General features: G+C 37.6%; 1 protein-coding gene across 1 annotated transcript in view; it reads right to left on the reverse strand.

Annotated features, from left to right (window-relative positions):
- Positions 1-396: 396 nt before the first annotated feature.
- ADGRA3 (adhesion G protein-coupled receptor A3) overlaps positions 397-22,848 on the reverse strand; it is a gene marked incomplete at its 5' end in the record, with an annotated part of 56,115 nt that continues 33,663 nt past the window's right edge. The window contains 11 exons of the mRNA XM_084266814.1: positions 397-1,969; positions 2,170-2,265; positions 4,314-4,459; positions 6,093-6,216; positions 6,752-6,876; positions 10,550-10,758; positions 10,889-11,102; positions 12,167-12,370; positions 12,624-12,785; positions 15,467-15,616; positions 18,384-18,585. Of these exons, the coding sequence (XP_084122940.1) occupies positions 727-1,969; positions 2,170-2,265; positions 4,314-4,459; positions 6,093-6,216; positions 6,752-6,876; positions 10,550-10,758; positions 10,889-11,102; positions 12,167-12,370; positions 12,624-12,785; positions 15,467-15,616; positions 18,384-18,585 (2,875 nt within the window). The 3' untranslated portion in view covers positions 397-726. The remainder of the gene's footprint in view (positions 1,970-2,169; positions 2,266-4,313; positions 4,460-6,092; positions 6,217-6,751; positions 6,877-10,549; positions 10,759-10,888; positions 11,103-12,166; positions 12,371-12,623; positions 12,786-15,466; positions 15,617-18,383; positions 18,586-22,848) is intronic.

Genomic DNA, 22,848 nt, shown 5'->3' on the forward strand with positions numbered 1-22,848 from the left:
TAAAACAGATTTTAAAAGACCACCCTGAGTCAAGCAAAATAGAGTGTTACCCAGAAACATTACCAAGTAATCTAAAACTGTGCATTAAAATAAGCCACAGCCACCTGACGATGTAACTGTTACGCTGCAAGTACAAAATAATGACTTCAGAGCAAACAAGTTGCCTATGTGCTAAAAACCTCTTTAAAACATCGGTTCTTCATTTCAAACCAGTTCTAGGCCTTATGCAAATAGCTCAGTTATTTGCACTGTCTACTTCGGACACCAAGTATTTTCTGTATAACTGAAACTCACAGGTTTTAGATATTGAAGTAGGAAAATCAGGATGACGTTCAGTACAGTCATCTTTAAAGAAGAAAACCCAACAACAAAGCACTGCGACATCGGGCTGCTGGGGAAAATAGTATTTATTATACATTTAAATACAAATTTGAAATGTGCTGTGGACACATCTGCAGGGCTACAGGTAAAAAGTAAAAATGTACAAAGTTATGTTCTGCACCTCTCAAAACTGACACTTCAAAATTAATTCACAAGTTACCAAAAGTTCATCTGTGTAAGAACAGCAAAGATAAAAATGCGTACAATCTTTAGTTTGGCAGATTATCTTTGTTCCCTCCCTGCATAAAGTACCTAAAGTTTGTAAACAGTCTTTAGAAGTGTTAATAGCTTTAAGGAATGTGTAATCACAGTCCATATGGATTTGTCCCACAATGAATTATAATGCTACACAGTAGTTTCGTGTTTCCACAACCCAGTTCTAATATTACCAGTACTGTCAGCAGTGAGCAAAGGCCCTTCCTGTCCACTGCCTTTAAGTGGTCCGTTCTGAACAGCTAAATTTAAGCCATACGATTTTTGTTGGTTTTCCAGTTCCACCGCTATCGGCTTCCTTAGAATATCTTTTTTGTTGTTGGCAGCTATTGTTTTTTCTGTATTTCTGCTGCTTTTCGGCAGCGTGCTGCAAGCATCACTGCTGTCTTGCTGGGACTGGTTATACTGGCGCTCTCTATATGCCAAATAGGCTCTCCGGCTCCTGGAATGCCCTTCGCTGTTGCTTGGTCGGCTTTTCGGCAAGCCGTTCTGCACGCTCCCTTCCACGCTGGTGGGAACATCGTAGGCGTATTCCCTCAGCACCGCAAGCCTGCTGGCACGGTGTCCCTTGCTTCGGTTCTTATGGTGCCGACTTGGGTGTCCGTTTGTCCGAAACTGCACCTCTAAGGGAGCTACATGCATTTTGATATCATTATCCACCGAATGTTCCGTGAGGCTGTTGTCAAGCTGCGGACCTGTGTTCAGTGGCAGAGAAGTAGGGTGGCACTGCGCTGCTGCCGCTTGCAAGTTAGTCAGTTTACAGCCTTGAGAAGAATTTTTCAAGCTCGAGGCGCTTTTATTCGTGCACGAAGACTCTGCGCTGCTGTTGGTGCACTTAGGGGCCTCTCCGTTGGTTCCACTGGAACTGGAGGGCTGAACATTTACTTGCACGGAATACGTACTCCTTCCAGGGCAGCAAGTTGTTATCCAAGCATGCCGAACATCCTCCCTGTTAATGCAGTGGTGAACCATAAGAAAGGCGCTGAGGCTTAAACACGTTGCCCCAAAAAAGCAGCTGAAGATCAGGTCCATGGGATAATACAGGGAAACAGACAGAGCTCCAAAGATCCACAGCGCGACGTACAAAAGCAAGGTGAGGCCCACTCCCAGCAGCTGTGCTTGAAAACTGTGCTCGTTCTCCAAAGCAGACGTGGAAACTAGTGACACCGACAATGAATCTTGATGAGACAGTTCCCCGTGTTCGTTGGTGGCCAGACGCTGCTGCTCCTCAATGGGTTCCTTCAGTTCATACTTGCGTTCAGGGTGACGTTTTAGTTGTATGAATATGCTGAGAAAATACATACAGTTTATGAAAATTATAAAGCTGGCTGGTCCATAAAATGCTCCTAAGCTGGGTTCCCAACTCATCCAGCAACTGGAAAAAAACAAACAAACCAAAGAATCCAAATTAGTGTCTTCTCACAAGTCACTTATGCTCTATCAGTTCATAATGATACTCTAAAACAGTCTTGGCTGTGTTACATGTTCTGAAAACATCAGAACTAATTGCAAAGAAGCCTAGAAAAGCAAACCCATGGAATATTATAACACAGCTCTCAGTTGTATGGTACTTACTAAGGAGCATGAGGTCTGCTGCCATAGTTTCGGATGTTTGCTGCTGCTGTTATTCCACAAACTATGATAGGGATCCCTCCACCAATAAGGTAGAACCTAAAGAGTAAAGCCAGTGTATCAGTTAATGGCGATGGATTTTATTCAGTGACCATGAAGGAAACAACTGCTTTCCAGGGTTCTGGAAATATGCAAGTTCTTGAAGAAAACAATTAGGGTGAATCACATCTGGGCTTTGACAGTATCATTTTTTACCCTAAGATTTCCTCATTGCAACTTTCTTACTCCTGTTGAGCCACGTCTCTCTTACAGCTGCTCACCTCCCTCACAGGCACCAAACAAAGGAATAGGTGGTTAGAAGTAAGAAACAAAAGCTGGCAGTCAAAAGTTGTGAACTAATGGAAGAGAACATGGGAACTTAGGAGGAACATAGTAAATAGTATGTCTCATGTTCCAGAGCTGAGCTTGCCTAAGATTATGGACAGAATGTTCAGCAGATCAGCTGGAAGGACTCCTGTTGCTCGGCTTTTTGTGTGGGGAGGGGCCTAAGGGGGTGGTGTTATTTGTCTTTAAAGGGTCCTGTAATTTCATCGGTTGTACCTCCTGCTACCCTCTGGCAGTGTTAATAAAAACTATGCCTTCACAAGGATGAGACATATATTGAGGGCGTATATATATATATATAAAATTTCATTCCAATTTCTGTGAATTCACATTGAATTTAGTAGTGACAGATCAATAATTATTAAAAATCACACAAATTGATGGCATTCTGTCCTGTATCTTATATTAATCCGATCCAAATTCGGATCAGAATGTGCAGTGAAAACTACTACTGTGACATACATGTGGGTAGTTTGCTTTGTCAACAACAGACACCTATTCTGACAGTCCTGCACCTTTCCACCACATTTCACATTATCCACCAGAAGTTACTGCTGTCTCACTTGAGATATAAAATGACAGTCTAAAATAAATTAGGTCTTTCTTGGAAGTCTAGGCACACTAAATAAATCACTTAGTTGACAAATCCTACCAAGATCAAATTCTGTCATTGGTTTATTCTGTACCTCAAAGCAGCGTTCAGAAGCTGGCCAGATAAGACAGATCTTTGTGGCTGATTTTGTTCTACTCAACTTTCACTGCAGAGTTCATGAAAAATAAGCAATGGGGAAAATAAAACCCACGACATAACACATGTTGGAAGGCACACAGTTGGTGATGGGCATGATAGCTTCCAGTGAATACAACAGATTTGCTTTTTCTTAAAAGAAAAATAGTAAAAAAAAAAAAAGTGGTATAAATATTAAATTTCTACTTTCTAGCCTATTGGTTCAGCATTTATCTATGCTTGTGTATAGTACTGCACATTTTAGCTGATATTTCGAAAACTGTTTCTGATTTTCTGCAATATCTGTACTGTAAACTCAAGCTTTCTAAATATTTGCTTATAGCTAATCAAAGTTAATCAACTTCTGCCACCTTGTGGAGAATTCCAGCTTAGCAATTTTAATTAATATCCAGAGGCTCAGAAAGTGACATGAACAGAGTATGGTAACATTTTCTATTAAAAATATTCTGCATAGGGTGAATTTCACAGATTGTTAGATTGACCCATTTCAGAGATTTCAGAACTAAAAAAATCTAAGATTTATGTTTCACAAAACACTATTTCATTCAATAACGAGTGATATATTTTTCATATAATTTGTAAGCAATCTTTGGAAAATGCATTAACTTTATTTGTTTAAATTGCAATGTTTCTTAATTGTGTGATAACACAGTTCTCCATATTCTTTCTTCTGATAATTTAGTGGGACATGTGGGTTATCTACTGTCCTAATCAAAGCACCGGTGGTGATGCTGAAACATCTTAATTTACAAACCAGGAACACAGCATTGGAACAGTGTACATATGCTAACCAAAATCATCCTTCGCCTCATCCTCTTTAAAGTAATGCCGAGGCACAGGAATATTTTCAAGGGACTTTGTGGATCTAGTAAGAAAATCTTCTGTGAAAGACTCTTGAAAAAAAAACAAAACCAAATCAACCAAAAAACCCAGTAACAACCCATTTTATTTTCTGGTCAGAATATAAGTGCAGTAACCTGGGAAATAAAGAGTTGTGGAAAAACAACAGACTCACCTCAGCATTGGTCTGGGTGGAGGAGGTGGCTCATCAGGATCTTGACATCTTTTTGCTTTTTTAGTTACTTGCTTGTAAATGTTACGAGATGTCACTCCCAGCCACAGCACTGTCGCAAGAGTGGAATAATGGAGAATTATCCCAACCTTAAAAAAAAGAAATTAACCCACAAACACTTAATTTTTACCAAGTAAACAATTAATTAATTCTTTTAAACACAACTTGCATAAGGCCTGAATTTCCATAAAGCTCAAGAGAATAAAAACCCCTCTTATTTTACTAGGGCTGTTCTATCCAAGTCATCATGGTTTTCAGAACAGTAATACACGTTGTGCAAACCCATCTTCGTATCAGTTGAGTCTGGAAAGGCTACAGAGCTGCAGCTGCCTCTATGTAGAGGAAAAACTTTGCGGGTCAACATTTCAAAGATTACATATAAGTTGTAAACTTTAGGAAACTTTTAAGAAACACCTTAATTTGAATAATATCTGTAACATAAGACGTTTTGAAACAAGTTAGGGAACGTCAAGCTAATCATATTACAGTAACTACACAGCAGGCAGCAAAATACAGACAGCTAACATTCATCAGTGACTAACACAGTGTGAAAGCGAAAGGATCATACTTCAGATATTTAACCAGCCCAAATATTAATGCAAAGTCAGCCTCACAGACTGACTGGGAACTATTGTGAAGAAAATGGTTGGCTGTCAGATCCTTTTGCACATGCATTATTTTTATAAACTTAAGATCATTTTCTTTTAAGAAGTTCTGGGATTTCCCAAGTCCTCAGTGTTTTGTCAAGGAAAGGCACAATCTGTTTGTCCTGCATTTCCTTACTTCAAGCCAACACAGATAAAGTGACAGCAGGAGGCAGGTTAAATGACAGCACACGTGCATGGAAGAGATGACACTTCAGCTTCTGTTAACATGACTGGAGGTAAGGCTTTTTTTCAAGTTCCAATCACCAGGAAAAGCACAACTCTTTAAAACCCATCCATATCACAGAATTTCTCTAGATGGATTACTGTCTCCAAGGAGGCAAGAACAAAGATTACAATTTGTCATACTATTTCCTCATCTCCAAGATCAGGGACATATTTTATTGCAGCACATTGAACTACTGTAAATTCAAACAAAAAGCATTATGGACTATTATGGTGAGGGATAAGAAACTTTTGTGAGATCGAAGAAAGGAAGTGTTAAAAAAACTTCACTGATACCATTCCAAAGTGGCAACTGTTACTACACTGAAACAGACACAGCCAAATTGCAGAAGCAGAAATCACTATAAAGGAGTCTTAATAAAGCCAGTGATATTTGTTTACAGAAAGTATAAGTTTTTGACTCAAAACACTTCTCTCTCCTTTCCCTTTACGTTCTACTGAGCAAATGGAAATAAATATTTTAACACACATGGAAATCAGTTTTCACATGGTCTGTAAAGGCCCCATACAGGCCTATAAGCAATTTCATAAGTAGTCTCAAAAATAAACAGGTAAAACATTTTTTCCAATGGCATTTTCTGCTGCACTTTTGAAACACTTTTCCAGCTTTTCAGTAACAAACTCATTTTATCTTCATGGCTGAATGAAAATAGAAAAGAAATCTTTTAAGGTTAAAAAAAAAGAGATTGATTTTGTTTGGTCTAAATTTTGTGTTCTGATGAAAATGCCTGTAGAGTATTACTGTTCTGCAGGAGGCAAGGGGAGTGCAGACATATATAGGAGCATTAAATTGGTAATTTTTTTTTTCTCAAGTGTTTGCATGTTTACTTACTGCTTGGCAAATGCTGGCATTGCTGGTCTGAGTTACGCCTCCAATAAACATCGCACACGTCAGGAAAATATGAAAGCTCAGGTTAACTAGCATATGCCAGCTTTTTACACTGATCCTGATCACACTGTTAAAAGAAACAAATTAGACAACATAAAACACAGCTGCATTATTGTCTTTCAGAAACTAGCAAGATACACTTGTGATAAATGAGATATAATTACTGTTAATGATTGTTTGACTACCATGTACTTTGTAATCAAATATAATCTCTGGTCTTCATCACAAGAAATTAAAACACCCTCCTATTAACTAGCTTTATACAACTATTTGGGGCCTGATTCTAAAATTTTAGGCTTCAAGCTTTCACATCAACAGAACTGTAAAAGGCTGAACCGTTTATTAAATTCTACCATCATTCTTGAGTGGTCTCTCCTTTCATCATGTAGCAAAAGCAAAGAATTAAAGAGAGAGATGGCTATGAGAACTAAATTGTCATACTCAAGATGAGACTGAATAGGTACTTGCTTAACTGTTAGTTTGCATCAACAAATTTTATATAAAGAAAACCAAATGCAGATGTACTATACCATGTTCCTATCAAAAAGTGTTCCTAAGCACTATAAAAGTAAAGTTATTAGTCTAGTAATTTTGATTCCTACCTGTGATGGTATATGTAACTGACGATGATCATCAACAGGCACATTAGCAAAACCATGGCAGTGGCATAAATTACTGGATGCAAAAGATCAGCTGGCTGTGTATATAACTCAGCTCCTGTCAAGTCCTGAAAAGAACAACATTATTCCACCTTGTACCTTCATTTCATGAGGGTGGCAGAATGGCAGGGGAAACACAGATGAAACAGCAACTGGAACCTTCTAGATGAAATGGGTTACATCCATCACCTCCTGCTACAAAAACTCGACCCTCCAAGTATTTATTATTTGATGTTCCTGTTTTTCTTCCATAATTGCCTGGTATTCTGGCTGACATTTGTAAATGCAGACTCTCATCTTAAAGAACACTTAAACTTCATATACACTTGAACATACAGAGATGTTAGCAGCTTACAGACACACACCATTTTCTTCTTAGAATATTTATATGCACAACATTTAGAACAACTGTGAGTTCCAGTTACTAATAATTATCTTTTGCGACAACACAACATCACAGGCAGTGCCCTCAGCAAGTCTGCAGGTGATGCTGTAGACTGGGGCTGGACTCATCAACAGAATAGAGAACATTCAGAGGGATGCTGGTGAGATAGAGAAAAGGGCTGAAATTTTGCAGTGGAACAATGTTAAAAGATCTGCATCTGGGATGGAATAACCTCAGACAAGCAAAAATACTGGCTGTGCACTGGACTGGTTAGAAAGCAAACAAAGAACCACTTGAGGGTACTGGTAGGCAAAAGTTGTCCACAAGTCAGCAGTGTAACCTGCAGCCCAAGCCCTGTATTATTAGCAAAACCACAGCAAGAGGGTGAATTGGTTATTTCCTTCTGCTCAGCTCTGAAACCAGCTCTGCAAAACCATCTTCAATTTGAGTCTCCCCAGTACAAGAAAGGCACTGACGTACTGGATGGAGTGAGTCTCTAACAGATCACAGTCAGAGCTGACTAGCAGGCCAACGCACACAATGCCCGAGGCTGAAAAAGAGGCAATTGTTCATCTTTAAAAAGCAAAGGAATATGGCAGAAATCTCACTGTCATATTGAACTACCTACTGGGATGGTATAAAGAAGACTGAACGAAACTCTTCACAGAGCTGAACCATAAAATGATGAAAGGCAGCAGACATTATCAGTAACATTGAAAATTTTGGTTAGATATGAGAAAAAAATTCCGATGAAAGTGGTGACATACTGCCCAGAAGGGCAATGTAATCTCTGTCCTTGGAGATGCTCAAAGCTTGACTGAACATGACCTGAAGCAATACAATCTGACTTTGAAGCTGACTAAACTTCGAGCAGGCAACTGGACCAAATAACACCCACATGTTCCTACCAGACTGTCAATCTATGACTACTGTTTGGCCATAATAAATAGCTGACGACTCAAATAGAATTCAACAGTTCGTTAGGATTGTTCAAGTGTTCTGAATCACCTGTCAAAACATTACTCAAGGAATAAGTGTGAAATGGAACCTTGGACTGTTATAGCGTGGCAATATTTCAAATACCATGTAAGGTGTGACGTTTTCACTTACTAACAAGAATAGCCACAGGAAATAATTCTGTTTGGATGCAGTTAAAATTTACTTGAGCTCCATCTCCAATGGTAATGAACATTGAAAAATCCCTTCAGTCCCTTCCAGAACAAAATAAACCAAGCTTGCTTAACTAAAATCAGTGGGAAAATCTATTAAAAGGAATTTTTCAGATATGACAGACAGATGAAGTTCTTTCACCTATAATTCTGGGTTAATCGCTCTTAAACCTCTGGAGTTGGCAAAGTTAAACGTGCTGGTGGAGAAGAGAACAAATTTGCCATTCACAAAAAAAAGCAGAACATTATGAGGAAGCTTCAGTTCATTCTGAGAAAGTCACAGTGATATACAATCTGTTTTTAAGATTTAAGACAGGTAATCTGATTTCATGGACAGAAGCATTCTTGCATAGAGACTTACAATTAAATTAGAGTCAGCAGTCTCTTCACCACTCCTTCAATTGTTCTTTCATCAGAATGTAAATTTGTTATTCCTAACTAACTCACCAACCTCATCCCAAAATAATGGAATCAGACTGTCAGTTTGATTTTTATGTATTTTGTTTTCTTTGGCACCTGGAAAAAACAGGTTGGGAAAGACCGCAAGATATTATGCCTCAGCCAGCCAGTGTGTCATCTGATTTGAACACTACCCATGGCCTGGTTGATATCCAGCTGGAGATCCCTAGGAACTCACTGCTGTTACAAGCATGAGCAAAAGTACTGTCACACAAGACAGTGAGTATCGAAGAACAGAAACTGTAGGAGAATTCCGGTTGCTCCTTCCAGATTGGTGACAGGTAACAGTATGTCAAACACATTGGTGTGAGCTCCAAGAACAAAGGCTGCAAAAATCACAAGATTTACAATAATATTCTAACATACCTGAGGAAGCTCAGTGTGCCTGGCCTAGCTAGCAAAGGCCTGGACCCAACACTCAGTCAATGGAGTTCTTACTAAATTTTTGGTCAGACCTACTCAAAGGAGTGAGGGGAGCTAATGTTGTTTCTGAGATAAACTGATCCTAACTAATAATTTAGTAAAAAAAGAACAGTAAAATAACAGTAGAGATGACATTAAGAAAACACTGATGCATTTAGAGGCAACTAGCAGAACTATTTCCTCCTAACCACTAGTCATTTACCAGCAGATTGAATATGCTTTGCATTTTTCTTCCTCCAGATGGCAGAAATGTGACCAATTTAAAACATGATCTCTCCTTACATATATACTACACATACAAATGAAGTTTAATTCCATTTTAAAGAATGCTGTTATGTTTTAGGAAAGGATTATGTATTTTTAAAATATCAAAGAAGGGAACCATAGGATTCCAACAGTTTGAAGTGATTTAAACCAGTATCTTCAGCAGTGAAGTGAAACGTTGCTCTCTAAGCTCTTTTTAAAGAGCTCGGCAGGTAAATCTTTATTTTATTTATGTTTAGCTTTTTAGCATTATACTATTTAATTCTCTTAAGGGGGAGCTTTTTGAAAGTTTGGGTTGAAAAACAAAAAATGCAACTTCTCATGCACTGATGATCACAAACAAATCCTCTTTCTTCCAATTACATATATTAACGTACAATTAAATATATTTTTAATTCCATACAGAGCACATTAACTGCAACAAAACCCATATCAAATCTGCACTTAATATTTCTGAAACCTCTTCTTATTTCAGTCAGCTTCCTATTAGCCTACATACTACACATCACTTTTTACTATTTAGCATCTGTGGTGATGACTGACAAGCAGGGTAGCAGTCACCATCTGTAAGAAGGGAAGCTTCACAGGAGAAATTATGAAATGAAGAGCTATAGGAACAAAGAAGAATCCTACTTGATAACTGAAGAGCACTAAAAGAAGGTGTCTCCCTTCTTTAACTATCAATAACACAGAAGAGATTTTTTTTTCCAGTTACCTTTCTTTAAACTGTCCTTATTAGACCACAATTCGTTTAAGCCCATTTGATTAAGTAGCTCATTAAAACAGCTTCCTGTAATTAGTATTTCTCATATGTAAATACTTTTGTGTCTAGTGTAGTCAGCAATTAATTCCACTTTGACAGTTTTCCACACAAACCTCACCTTACATCAACATTTGGATCAACACAAAGCAAAAACTGAAGATGTATTTCTTATGCTTAGTTTCATGTCAAACTAATGTGGAATTGCTCGTTTTCTTTAATGCAAGGGGAAAAAACCCTTTTAAGTTCCAGAAAGAGACACAGATTTGTAGGTGTCATACCATTAAGACAGCGTAGTTGCTGAGGGAGTAGCACTGAATGGTAGTAATATTTTCATCGGACAGAAGAATGCGACAACCATCGGATTTCCATCCCCCTTGTCCATTCAGCAGATCAAAGTCCCACTGAGCTGCAACAGCATCTGCTCCATGCGCAATGCGCCGCAGTGTCACATTGATAGGAGCGTGGTGACTGGCTAGGTTTAAGCCATCTGTTACAAAAGAAATTTATTTGCACATAAATTCCTCAACACATTACATGCTAAAAAGCTTTTATGACAAGGGAGGCAAAAGTGTTTCTTGTTTTTAAAAGATCATTCAAAACGAGTAATAAAAACAAACCTATCTTGGTCAGAATAACTGGCGTTACAACTGTACGACGCTTCCCATCATCAGCCAGATTTGTTGAATTTCCTGTTGCTGGAAACAGCTTTCCATTGCGAAATGCAATAAGCTGAAGCTTGTAGACAGATTCATCTGCTGGTCTGATTTCTCTTTTTTGCTTTTGGGTGAAAAGGGAAGCTGGCAACTGGATAGAAGCCTCTACAATTGTGTTCTAGAAATAAACAGATTTTTATTGTCTTAATAAATTGAAATGCTTTACAGAGATCAAATTAGCAGCTCCTACAACTGGACAGTCTCACAGAGAAATAAATTTAACAAATTATGTACAGTGACAAACCTATTCAATGGTGGTTCTAAGTGATTCATGATATATTAGTTGAATCAGTTTATAAAAAGTGCTAACACTTTTTTTAAAAGAAGAAAAAAAGCTAAGATTCTGTAGTTACATTACTTGTTACAAGAGTAAAATTTAAGTCAGTATCATTAAAGTATCACAACAGCTTTCTGGTTGAGACCACTGGCAGCCAGAAGCAGTAACCAAGACAAGCAAAGAGAAAGGCTGTAATTGTGCATTAGTACCATGCAAAATGAAATGCTCTGTACAAGCAGGATTTGTTATCCTGTACACAAATTATACTCGGGAAAGGAAGCATGCGTGTCATTTCACAGAATTACATGTATATACTTTCAAATATACACTCTGAAGTGACGTGCAAGAAAATTAAATGATAGAAACAAGCAGGTGTGTTGAGGAATGTAACTGAAAGATATTTTTACAGAGCATGAAGCGTTTACATTCGTATATATAGGTGTGTGTGTACATGCACACACACACAAATTAAAGTAACCTTTCAGGTCCATTTTCTACTTCATGCTTTATTACAGCATCACTCTGAACAGAATATTTCAAACATTTATGAAGACTGGTACTATCTGATTTAATACATAATGAAAGTGAAAGTACAGCAAAACAAAGCCAAGTATAATTAGGAACTAGGGAGCATCTAAATTTCCATACTTATGAAAAGGTCTTAAATTGAAGGACACTTTTCAGAGGTTTTAATAAAGAAAACCACACCTACTCATTTAAAATTGTGTCAATTAAAAAAAATTATTCCATAATCAAACTTTATTAGACTTTGTAACTTTAATTAACTCTTGTGACAGTCATTCTGGATCATATGGAAATACTACCTTAACATTAGAAGTTAATAATATTACTTTCATATTTAAGATTCTACAACAAAGTCAGCAAGGAAACAAAAAGCATCCAACCTTTAAGGCCAGACTCGACAGCGTATTTGAAACGTTGCACTTAAAGCTTAATTGCTTGTCTAGGTTTCCATCTGGATCTCTTCTCCCATAATCACTGAGTCCTGTTCGGTCTGATGTAGCCACTTTCTGAAATACGGTGCAGGTCATCCCAGTGAAACCAGTAGCCTTTATTACATAAGCCTCAAGAGCAATATTTGGAGAATACTGTGACAACAAAGAGAAAAAAAAAATATTTATACCCCACAAGAACAACAGGATTCTCTGCTTTAACATAAAAAAACAAAACCCAAACAGAAGACTGTTTATCTGGCAGGGATAAATCTGTTCACAGTGCATCTCTTCTTCCTACAGAAATTGTAGGCATTTCAGATAATGCCAACATCTATTAAGAAAAATAAAAAGCTATTGAAATTCAAGAGCCAGCAAATGTCTTCCAAATAAGTAAATTTATACTTACAGTAGAATAAACTTGAGCTCCATTTGCAAGCCGATACATAGCAATTTTCTGTAGACATTGTACAATTCTAGTGCAAGCTTTGGCTTCCCTTTGTGCCATCCACAGAACACGCTCATCAGCTAACATGATATTACTTGCTATGTCCACCATCACGTCACCAAGCTAACGGGGAAGAGAAATCAGGCTATTTTATATCTTTGAAAGGTTCATCAAGTAGGATCATCATCAGAAAATACAAAGCAAACTGTCAGCACAAGCAGCAAAAGGAAATTGTTTGTTCCTATTTCAATCACAGCTTGTCACTTTGAGATACTGAAATACTTTGACTAAGACATTTATCTCCAATTCAAGAAAAACGTTATGCCAACATAATCTGACTGTTACATTATACTGAGGAAAAATCCCTGAGAAATACAGATATTTCATAAAAAGCAAAGAACGCAACGTTCCATGTTCTACTGTACTCTCATTTAAAAGTAGTGTTTATAATCAACTTTAAACTTAAAATAAATAAAATTAAAAAATAAACCAACAATAGCAGTTTGTTTGTATGGGGGAAGATCATAAGGAAAGAGTAGCACAGGCAATAATTAGCATGGAACCATTCTGCTTCTCTTGCTTTTGCTGTGTCTGCCTTTTCTTTGACTGCCTCCTTGCTTGCCTTCGATTCTGCATGAACTGTTTTAGGTCACAGGTTATACATGAGAGACAGCAAATACCCGTAGGTACCAGAGCTGCTTTCAAACCCCCAATTACATTGTTGTAAGTTTATGCTCACACTCCTTACCCTGTCTTCCGTATGACAGGCAAATACAAACTATAAAGAGAATTCATTTACTCAGGCCACAACTCTGCCAAAATTAATGGCCACCTACACTGACAACATTGACCTATGCTGGGTTTTCACAACAGTAAAAAAACAGTGGCAAATACTGAACTAGAAGTGAAAGAGCATGTATTTTCTAGTTGAATTGGCTGAAATGCAATGCACAGGGCCTAAAATTGTGGACTAGAACTTTCTACATAGAGACAGGGTAGGAAAAACATACAGCATACAGCTTTTCTATTTCTTTTTATAATACTATTAAAAAGTAGTTTGTTGCTCTTTTTTAAAATATTCAGAAATAGAGGCAAGAATGGGCATATAATAATAACTTCTGTTTTAAGAATCTTCTCCTTTAGGGACAGAAGCTACAATCAGAAAACATTCTCAACAGCTAGCACACAGCCTGCCTCAAGCAACATTTGCAGGCCATAGCCCTTTTCATTAAATTCCCAAGAACAAACCAAAGTTAAATTAATTGAAGATGCTTATCATGACTTACTACTACTTGAAAAATGGTAACATGTTTTAGACATCAACAAATACTGGTTTTACAATAAATTATCGGTACTGAGATCCAAAAGTCACAGGACTCAAGTTGTAGTATTTTTTAAAAGTCTGAAACGTGTTTTTCTTGCTTATCAAGGTACAAGCAAGTTTTTCCAACTACATTCTAACTTAAGACAATCTGCTAAGAGCTTTCTGAAGATTTGTCTTCTCATTGTTTCTTCTAACACAGAAAAGCTATTAAATGAAGCTTTTTCTAATTTATAGTATTTTTCAGAATAGCCACTGTAACACAAACTAAAGAACTGACAATAAGATGGTGTAAGTCAATACAGTGTCACAAACAAATTTATAGAGTAGCCTAAGAGAAATAACTCTTATTAATAGCTACTAAAAATTATTAAATGAAATTGCACCCATGTTCCCTGAACATTCCTGGAAATCAAAGTTTACCTTCAAATCCAACTAATTAAGATTAAAAAAAAACATCATCCAAGATAGAAACAACCTATGAATTAAGACTTTTTGTATCATTTATTAGCTTCAACGATGGCAAAGTAATGCCAGATTGTGCCACTCCACAGACAATAAATCACAGCTGAGAAGTGAATATGCTCAAATGTAACAAATCATGCAGCAATCTAAAATGTTTTTCTATTTTCAACTGGGTATAAAACCAGCCATTTAATGAACTGCTTGTATAATTCAAAATACACCAAAAAATAATCTAAGCTATGCTTACAAAAAAGGAGATTTAGTCTCAAAATTCTCCAGGGAATTCTACAAGTAATTTAGAACCAGCATTTATAATTTGGTGAGGGTGGACAGGGAAAATTTGGTTGTTTTTTTTTTTTTTTGCAAGCACATTGAAGCATTGTGGTCTCCAGCTTTCCCAACATGCACTGTACAGTGAGATCAATATAACCTCTGTTCAGCAGTGAAACAGAGAGTTTCTACCCACTGGTGGGACTACTCAACCATTCTCATTTTTCTCCCCAACAACGAGCGTTCTCTAAGATTTTATTTTAATGTCTTGTCTTATATCCTGCAAGATACAGGACTACTGAAAACCTTAGAGATACAGCTCAATACTGAATAAAGACAGCCTACCATAGTGGGAGGGGAGAAGATAAGTCTTGTTTTATTCATTATTGAGAGGATCTCTGAGGCTTTCATTATTTGTATTTTTAGATAAGAACATAGCAATGAAAACCTGTGTGACCCACTCTATATTAAATAAAAACAGACTTACTGTACCTATCTCCCTGCTCCAGTGCTGACCAGAGGTGTTACTCACATTACAGGTCCAGTGAATGCTGGATCATCTCAGCGCGAGTGCAAAGTCTGTGACCATGGGTCAGCAACTTCAGGGACCTACTAAACAAACAAAAACATGGAGTAGAATCTGATAATCCACTAACTCAGTGCCTGCATCTAATGTTCAGAAGGTTTCACTGCTCAGAACACTTAAGGACACACACTTTGATTATCTTTAAAGCGATTATCCAGTTACCTCTTTATACTTTTCAGCAAATCTTCCAAATTTCTCTATCATTTCAGCCACAAAAATAACATCCATCTTATCAGAAAAATTTGCTGCTTCAACAGTGTAAGCCAAGAGCTGTCTTGCTGTAGCCACTGCATTAGTAAGGTTGAGCGGCATCTACACAGAAAACAAAAACATAAGCATTTTGAAGAACTGAGAAATTAAATACAATACTGATGCACCACTTCAGCAACTGATAAATATGCCCTTTGCAAGGAGGACAGCAACTCCCACAGCAGTCACAGTGTTTTAAGTACCCAGGGACTACCACCTTATCTGCTAGCAAAAACATTTCCTACAAGCCAGAGAACCAACATTTGTACCTGCAGCCAGAAACCAGGACTTCTGTTGTCCTAGAGGGCAGTGGTGTTGCACCAAGGAGCAAAAAATGGAGACAGATAGATACTTATTTGCCTTTTAGAGCCTAGGCATGACATCACAAAGCTCCTAAAATATGGCATTTTATAGCAAGTAAAGCCAAAAGAAATTAAAATACATCACTGCTGTAGCACTCACTCTTGATTCTCTAGTTACAGAAGGCATTTGGAATGGAACACACACACAAAAGAGCATTTCTATGACAAAGCTCATACTTCATTTCTAAAATGAACACCATGATGGAAAAACTTTCACTAAACAGTAAACAACATAAACATGTTTGAGATAGTGGGGACCAAAAAAGGGATATTTCACACAGTACAGTGGAAAACTGTGCAAACGTTATCAGTTCATGTTCAGATGTTGTTTATCATTAAAATCCTAACTAGAGATGTTACAACTCTCCACTTTTTGGTGTACAGATATCTAGTCTGCCCTACTGAATTTACAGTGTGCCACATAAGCACAACGATGTCCTTGCCAGTCTTAGCACTTGTAGGTAGATTTGAATGCAACTAGTGGAAGATTATTTATGTTTAAAAACGCAGCAGTAAAATCATGTATTTTGCTACTGATTTTCTGAAGATACCAGTCTGATCCTCATACTTTAAAATTCCTAACTCGAAGTTAGCAACATTCTTCAACAACCTGATAATGGTTGGCTAAACAAAAGCGATTCTAACAGGCTGAAGTTATCTAGGCCTGTAGTACAACAGGCAGGAGTAGCATGGAGCTGTTTCCTTGCGGGAAATGTGAGTTCCAGGTGAGGAAAAAGGAAACTAACAGTATCAAAGCTCTCAGTAAGCAAACACTCTACCTTGCTGTGTCCCACAAAGGGACAACAAAGGGATCGCAGCATCACCTCTCACCTGCTGACCAGTCATTAAGCACCACCACTGCCTCTTTCAGCCACCAAATGTTTTTCTTGTGACCAAGCCATGGCATGCACTGCTAGTGTTAAGAGTGTAAAGCAGTAGAGCACAACCCCTAATTTAACTTGGGCCAGAAGAGGCCAGTCCATTCCCTCTGTCCTCACACCTGCACCCTCTCCATCTTTCTTACACCAGTGCTCATCGGTCATCAGGGTTCAGAGCACAAAGATAAAAAGGTATGTCTGCATTAAGAAGTAACTGAGCACAGAAGGAGCAAGTCAACAACAACCAAGCTACACAATATGCAGGTCCATGCTTTCACCTCAAACTGGATTTGGCCCAAGCCACTGGATGTCGAGCCTTCACCATGTGTATAAATCAGAGATAGACAAAGGGAAAATAGCAGTTTAGATCTCCCCAGTTAGGGGCTGCAGTGCTTCTGACACAGTGTAAGCTCACACACTGAAGTACTCCCAAGCACACTCAACTTATCCTACCCTAAGGTCAGACAAGCACTGTGGCCCAGAATCGCAAGGTTGGAAAAGACCTTCAAGATCAAATCCAACAGTTCCTGTGCTATGCTAAATCATATCCCTAAGTACCTCATCCACCCGTTTTTTTAAACACATCCAGGGAAGGTGACTCAACCCCCAAACTAGGCAGCCTGGTCCAGGTCCTGACAACTCTGTCAGTGAAAAAGTTTTTCCTAACACCTAATCTGAAGCTGTTAAACATAGACAGTGCTACCAACATCAACAACTCAAGGGGCACAGCTGTATAACTAAAAAAAAAAACCCCAAAATCCTAAACTAACACAACACAAACCTCCCCCAAAACATTCTCCTATCTCCATGGCTTTAGCTGTGGCATTGGCACTGGCAATCTGACAACACACGTTAAAGAACACCACGCCTAAAACAGAAGCTTAAAGCTTTATGGAGTGTTTTACAATAGGGCCCCTATGCATACAAGGTTTGCTACAGCACTTCATGGATACATCACTGCAGAACAGTGTTTGTGAAGTGTAGAGATAAGTCTCAAAATGAGTTTGGAGCAGAAAGATTTTGTTTCATAGTTACAGTTAAAGTCTAGAATACTCTCCTGTATCTTGGTGGGTATTATGAGATTGTAAAAGCCTAGTTAACATTCACTACTCTCATCAACCATACCAAGTTTAAGAAGTTTACAGCAAGAGAGGCAGAGTGACTAGTCTTATAGCTGTTCTTAATTAAAACTTCAGCCTGCCTTGTTTCTTTTTAGCATGTGGGCAAGACAGGGCATACAGCTGACAAAACCAATCATGACAAGTACCAGTCCTTTATGCTTTACACAAGCACACCAAAGAATAAAATTTTCCTTGCACTTTCAGTCTGGGAACACTCAAAGTAGATATTAAACCAAATTCTTAACACAGGTTTACAATTTCTAGTGTTGTACTCAGAGGCATGTGTTTATCATTCATTTTATTTCCAGAATATTAAAGCTCTTGGGATATATAGGTATGTATGCATATAGTTTTCCTACTCAATTTGACAGCTATAGGACCATCAGCTGAAAATAAAAAAGTGGAGAAACAGATTTGTGAGTTTTTATGCTCACTAAAGAATTTGATTTTATAGATGTGCACAACTTACCTGATTGAACATATAAAGAACTCGAGTCACATCATTTGCATACTGGCACCGGGAGTAGTCCTCCTCTGCCCAGTACCCTCCCCGGTCACACCTGCGCCAGGCTCTTCTCTCATCTTGTGAGTTGCCAGGATATATCCCACTGCCAGCAGAGTAACGTGTACACAGCAGGTATGCTGTGATGCCTGCCAATGTTCTAGGCCACCTGGGGAGTCAAAAGCAAAAAAAAAAATAAAAAATTTAGACAAATGTACACGACAAGTAAATAAAAGGATTAAGCACTACAACATGAAATAAAGAGACACTCAAAACTAAGCATCTCTAAACTATTTAGAGGGCCACCTTGGCTTGCCTTCAGTATTTTCAAGCTGTTCATATTTGTGTACTATTAACAAAACGAGTTCTAACACTAGCATGATTTTTTTCAATTCTTTCATGAGGTTGCAGGTGGAGAGAAAAAGGTGCTTACAAAATTACTAAAACTAGTTTGAAGTTTTTTAATGAAAGAAAAAACAACCTAAAACTCTGTATTAGCACTATAAAAAACACTTAAATACACAGCAGAAAGCCCAGCAAGCTTTCTACTTGTCCTGTTCATGTGCATCAGTGTAGCTTTCAAATGACTGCATTCACATTAACATTGAACTTCAGGCATTTAGTCATTAAGAAACAGCAGCACCAGTACAACCACTTGGACCGATTTTGCAACTGAACATAATGCTAAATAGAAAGTGGGAAAAGAAAGTATTCATGAAGTTAATAAAGTAGAAAACAATTCCTTTCACTCAAGGTATGTGGAGCTAAGCAGTTTTTAAGAAAACATTCTCTCAACTTCCTCTGTAATTTTACTGCATATTTTATCTATATAGACACATATAGAGATAAAAATGAAAAAAAACCACAGAAAACTAAACTGCAATATAACTTTAGCACACTGATCATTCATGAGATCAGAGCTGATTCAAAGGAAACACAAGAACAGAAGGAAACCATGCCTGAATTAAGCTGATGAGGACAGAAACAAGGAATGCAAGCCAGTGTGCCTACCCTGCTTCCAGCCCTCCTCTCTGTTAAAGATGTGCATATGCAGCATCTTCTCATTCAGAACACTGAAAGTTTAAAAGCAAAAAGCATATATACCTAAACCCAGAATGTGAGGTATCTCAAATCCAACAACTCAACATGTAAGGTTTAACTAAAACAGGGCAAAAGACAGCTTCCTTCATTTGACCATCCCAGGCTTTCTGCACCCTAATTTGAGCTCCTTAACAACTAACATACCTTTTCTCAGTTTTAAGCATTTCAAAGGGCTTGCACAAAGCAGTCACCTCCAAAATTTGAAATGGTCAAACAAAAAATTCTGTTAGATTACACTGTGATATAAAATCTTTACCTGGACTGCCTTGCAGTAAACAGCCACTTAGTCACAATTACAATCTAAATTAAGAGATACTCAGAATGCACCTATATTTGTAAAACAATAAATGTATTTCTGTGTTTGCAGGAGGGTGGAGTAACCATCTTGAAGATTGTTCTATGTCAGAAAGTTAACATATTAAGTAACATCGCCAAAGCAAAGAAACTGATTGAGTCAGATACATTTCCCATCCTTATTCAAAGTAACTTCTCTTACTGAAGACACTGGGATTTATCACAGTTCTTTCTCAAAGAGAGTAACTGTATGAATGGATTAAGACAAAAGGCTATACTTTTCAATTATACTAAATGATGCAAGAGATTAACCTTTTGGGGTATACTGAAAGTCTTCTCCATCTCAAATTCCTATTTATTCCTAATCAGCTACATCAGAACAATTTCATATGTTCAGTAATGGAATACAGATTTTTACTTGAGGCTATTTTGGCAAAGATGACTTAAGTTTGAGCAACAAGCAACTCAAAAGATATCTGCTGATGGTATCCCTTAAAATACACAGGTCATGGCAACAACCATGAAAGAATTCAGTCAGTAAGAAATCTAATGGAAAAGACTAGAAAATAATTACAACAAACCAAAACCAGGAAAAAAAAATTATAACTGTTTTGACATTACAAATCAATTCTCCATTTACTTAATTTACTTAAATCAGTTCATCATTTACTTAATTAAATGGAGACTTATTATGACCACCACCATAGTATATGAATACTAGAAAAGACAAGATTATTTGGGTATCATAGCAGAGGTTCATCTGGCCTAGCAAACTTGCACACACTTACATTCAGAGCCTCAGCAGCCACTTCAAGAAATTAACAGCAGTATCACCATTTGATCTTTATCAGAAAGGGAATGTTATACCAGAATTGGTGGAAACAGAGGTGGTTAAAAGAAAGAAGAAAAATTTTAAAAAGAATATGCAGATAAATGCCAGGATTTATATGTATTTTAGAAAATGTCATTTAATTCAAATAACAGGTACAAATTCTGCAATGGTAAATTATTTACCATCCTTTCTCCCGTATAGAATAGCCAACAAAAAGGACAAAAATCTTTCTTAGGGAAAAAACCCAACAGAAACATAACAGCTGTTGTGAATTGCTGCAATCCCAGCAGTGACCTTAGTGCAACATGACATGCACCCTAGCAAGCTAACAAAAACATTACCTTGGATCATTTCTACTAACTCTGATCACTGACAGAGCAAGTTATGGATCTGCTGGAAGGGAAGAAGGGATAAGGGGATACATGTTAACTTATCTAGTGTCTGAATTTTCTATATGGACAAATTAAAATAAAGTCCAATCAACACGGGATGGGGAAGAAGAACTACAAAGATGAGCTACTCCTGTGCTTCCATTTCTCAAGGATACATAATGAGACTTCAGAGAATGAAGCAAAAAAGTAAACAGGCAGATGAAGACAGCTAATAAATTGGCTGGCACAGCTGCGAGAAGACATGCAGACCCAGAAACACCTTGCATAGTACACTCAAACCTCACCTTCCAGAATGCAGGAATGGGTTTCCAGAAACACTGACTCTGAAGTGTCAAAACATAAATTTCCAAGACAACTGTACCAACATTGAAATTTCTGTATCAAGATCATCAAAGATGCAACTATAAGAGAGATATCTGTGTCTGTTTACAGGCAATTTTCTAGAAGTTGTATTTTTCCCCAAGAATTTGAAGTTAAAGTGTGGTTGGCTCAGTTTTGACTGAATGTGTTGTCTTACAGACTGAGTGTCCCATGGCCTGAGGGTAATTTAAACTCTGCGGTGCTGACAGATGTTGTAAAACACAACAAAGACAAATATTTTCCCTGAAAAATGGCATGTGGCATTCCTTCCTCACTATCCAAACCTAGTGCTCAAGAAGTACAAAAAGAGAAACGAGAGTGAAACACTGCGACTCAAATGAAAAAGCAAGTTTTTCAGGAAAGCTTTAGTTACTACACTTTTAAACAAATGTATTTTTATCTATCTTCTGGAAATTCTGTAGCCATCAAATGAAAAAAGTGACATTTTCAGTGTTTAGCACTACTTCAAAGGTTATCTGATTATTTGCCTTCTCTCTCTGTTCTTTCCACGTCATCTATTTCTTTATCCATATTTCTTTGTAACACTTCCTTTATTCCTTCTGCATTTACTTTTCATTCAACTGCCTACACAATATCTTATCTTTTACCATGTTCTTCAAAAATACACAGTCATATAGCCTGTGCTACCTTTACAACAAATTTAGGTATCTACAGAAGCTCTTTACTAACAAAACTAATCTATTATCTAATGATTTAGAAAGCTTTCCACTAAACTGGACATAAAAAGGTGGGCAATTTAAAACTCCAGCCATAATTTCACATACACAAGGACACCACAAACATGCAATGTCACTAAGAGAAGTGCTTTGTCCCTTAAACTCTTTCCTCCCCTGTTTATAACACCCCTTGTGCAAATTTCTTTGCAGCCCAGTTGTGAACAAGATGGGGAACCAATTGCAGCTGTAACTACACTTCCCTTATTCCCTGTTTTTGCTATGTGAATGTTAACCTAGACCATTCTCAGCCATAAACTGTCCTCCCAACACCTACATGAGATGAGCTGATGAGATGCTCTCCACTTTCCATGAAGCCAGAGAGGACATTCCTCCAGCAAGGCTTAAAAGGTGACTAACAACATGAAATTCTCATTATGCAAACAAAAGCTACTTATGTTTGGTTGCATTCTTAATTTCTTGTGAGCCTAAGCTTGAGTATCTTTCACAGTTTACCCAACTGCTAGCAGAAGTGCAAATTTGGACTGTACTAACACTTTTATTTCATCACTGTCTATAATTAGGCATTCAAAATTTATCACATATACATGAGAGCAGACAGCTGTGGGGGAAAAGATGGTTCATTTACATTTAAGAACTGTAATTTCATTTCAGGAAAAAAAAAGCCAGACCATGAGATTATGAAAGAATCCTCCCCTTCATCCATATTAATTCTGTTTTGAAAGCATTCCTTTCTTTAAACCAACAGTAACTTCCAG

The sequence above is a fragment of the Gallinula chloropus genome, assembly GCF_964237585.1.
Source record: "Gallinula chloropus genome assembly, chromosome: 7".
In the NCBI taxonomy this organism is placed as follows: domain Eukaryota; kingdom Metazoa; phylum Chordata; class Aves; order Gruiformes; family Rallidae; genus Gallinula; species Gallinula chloropus.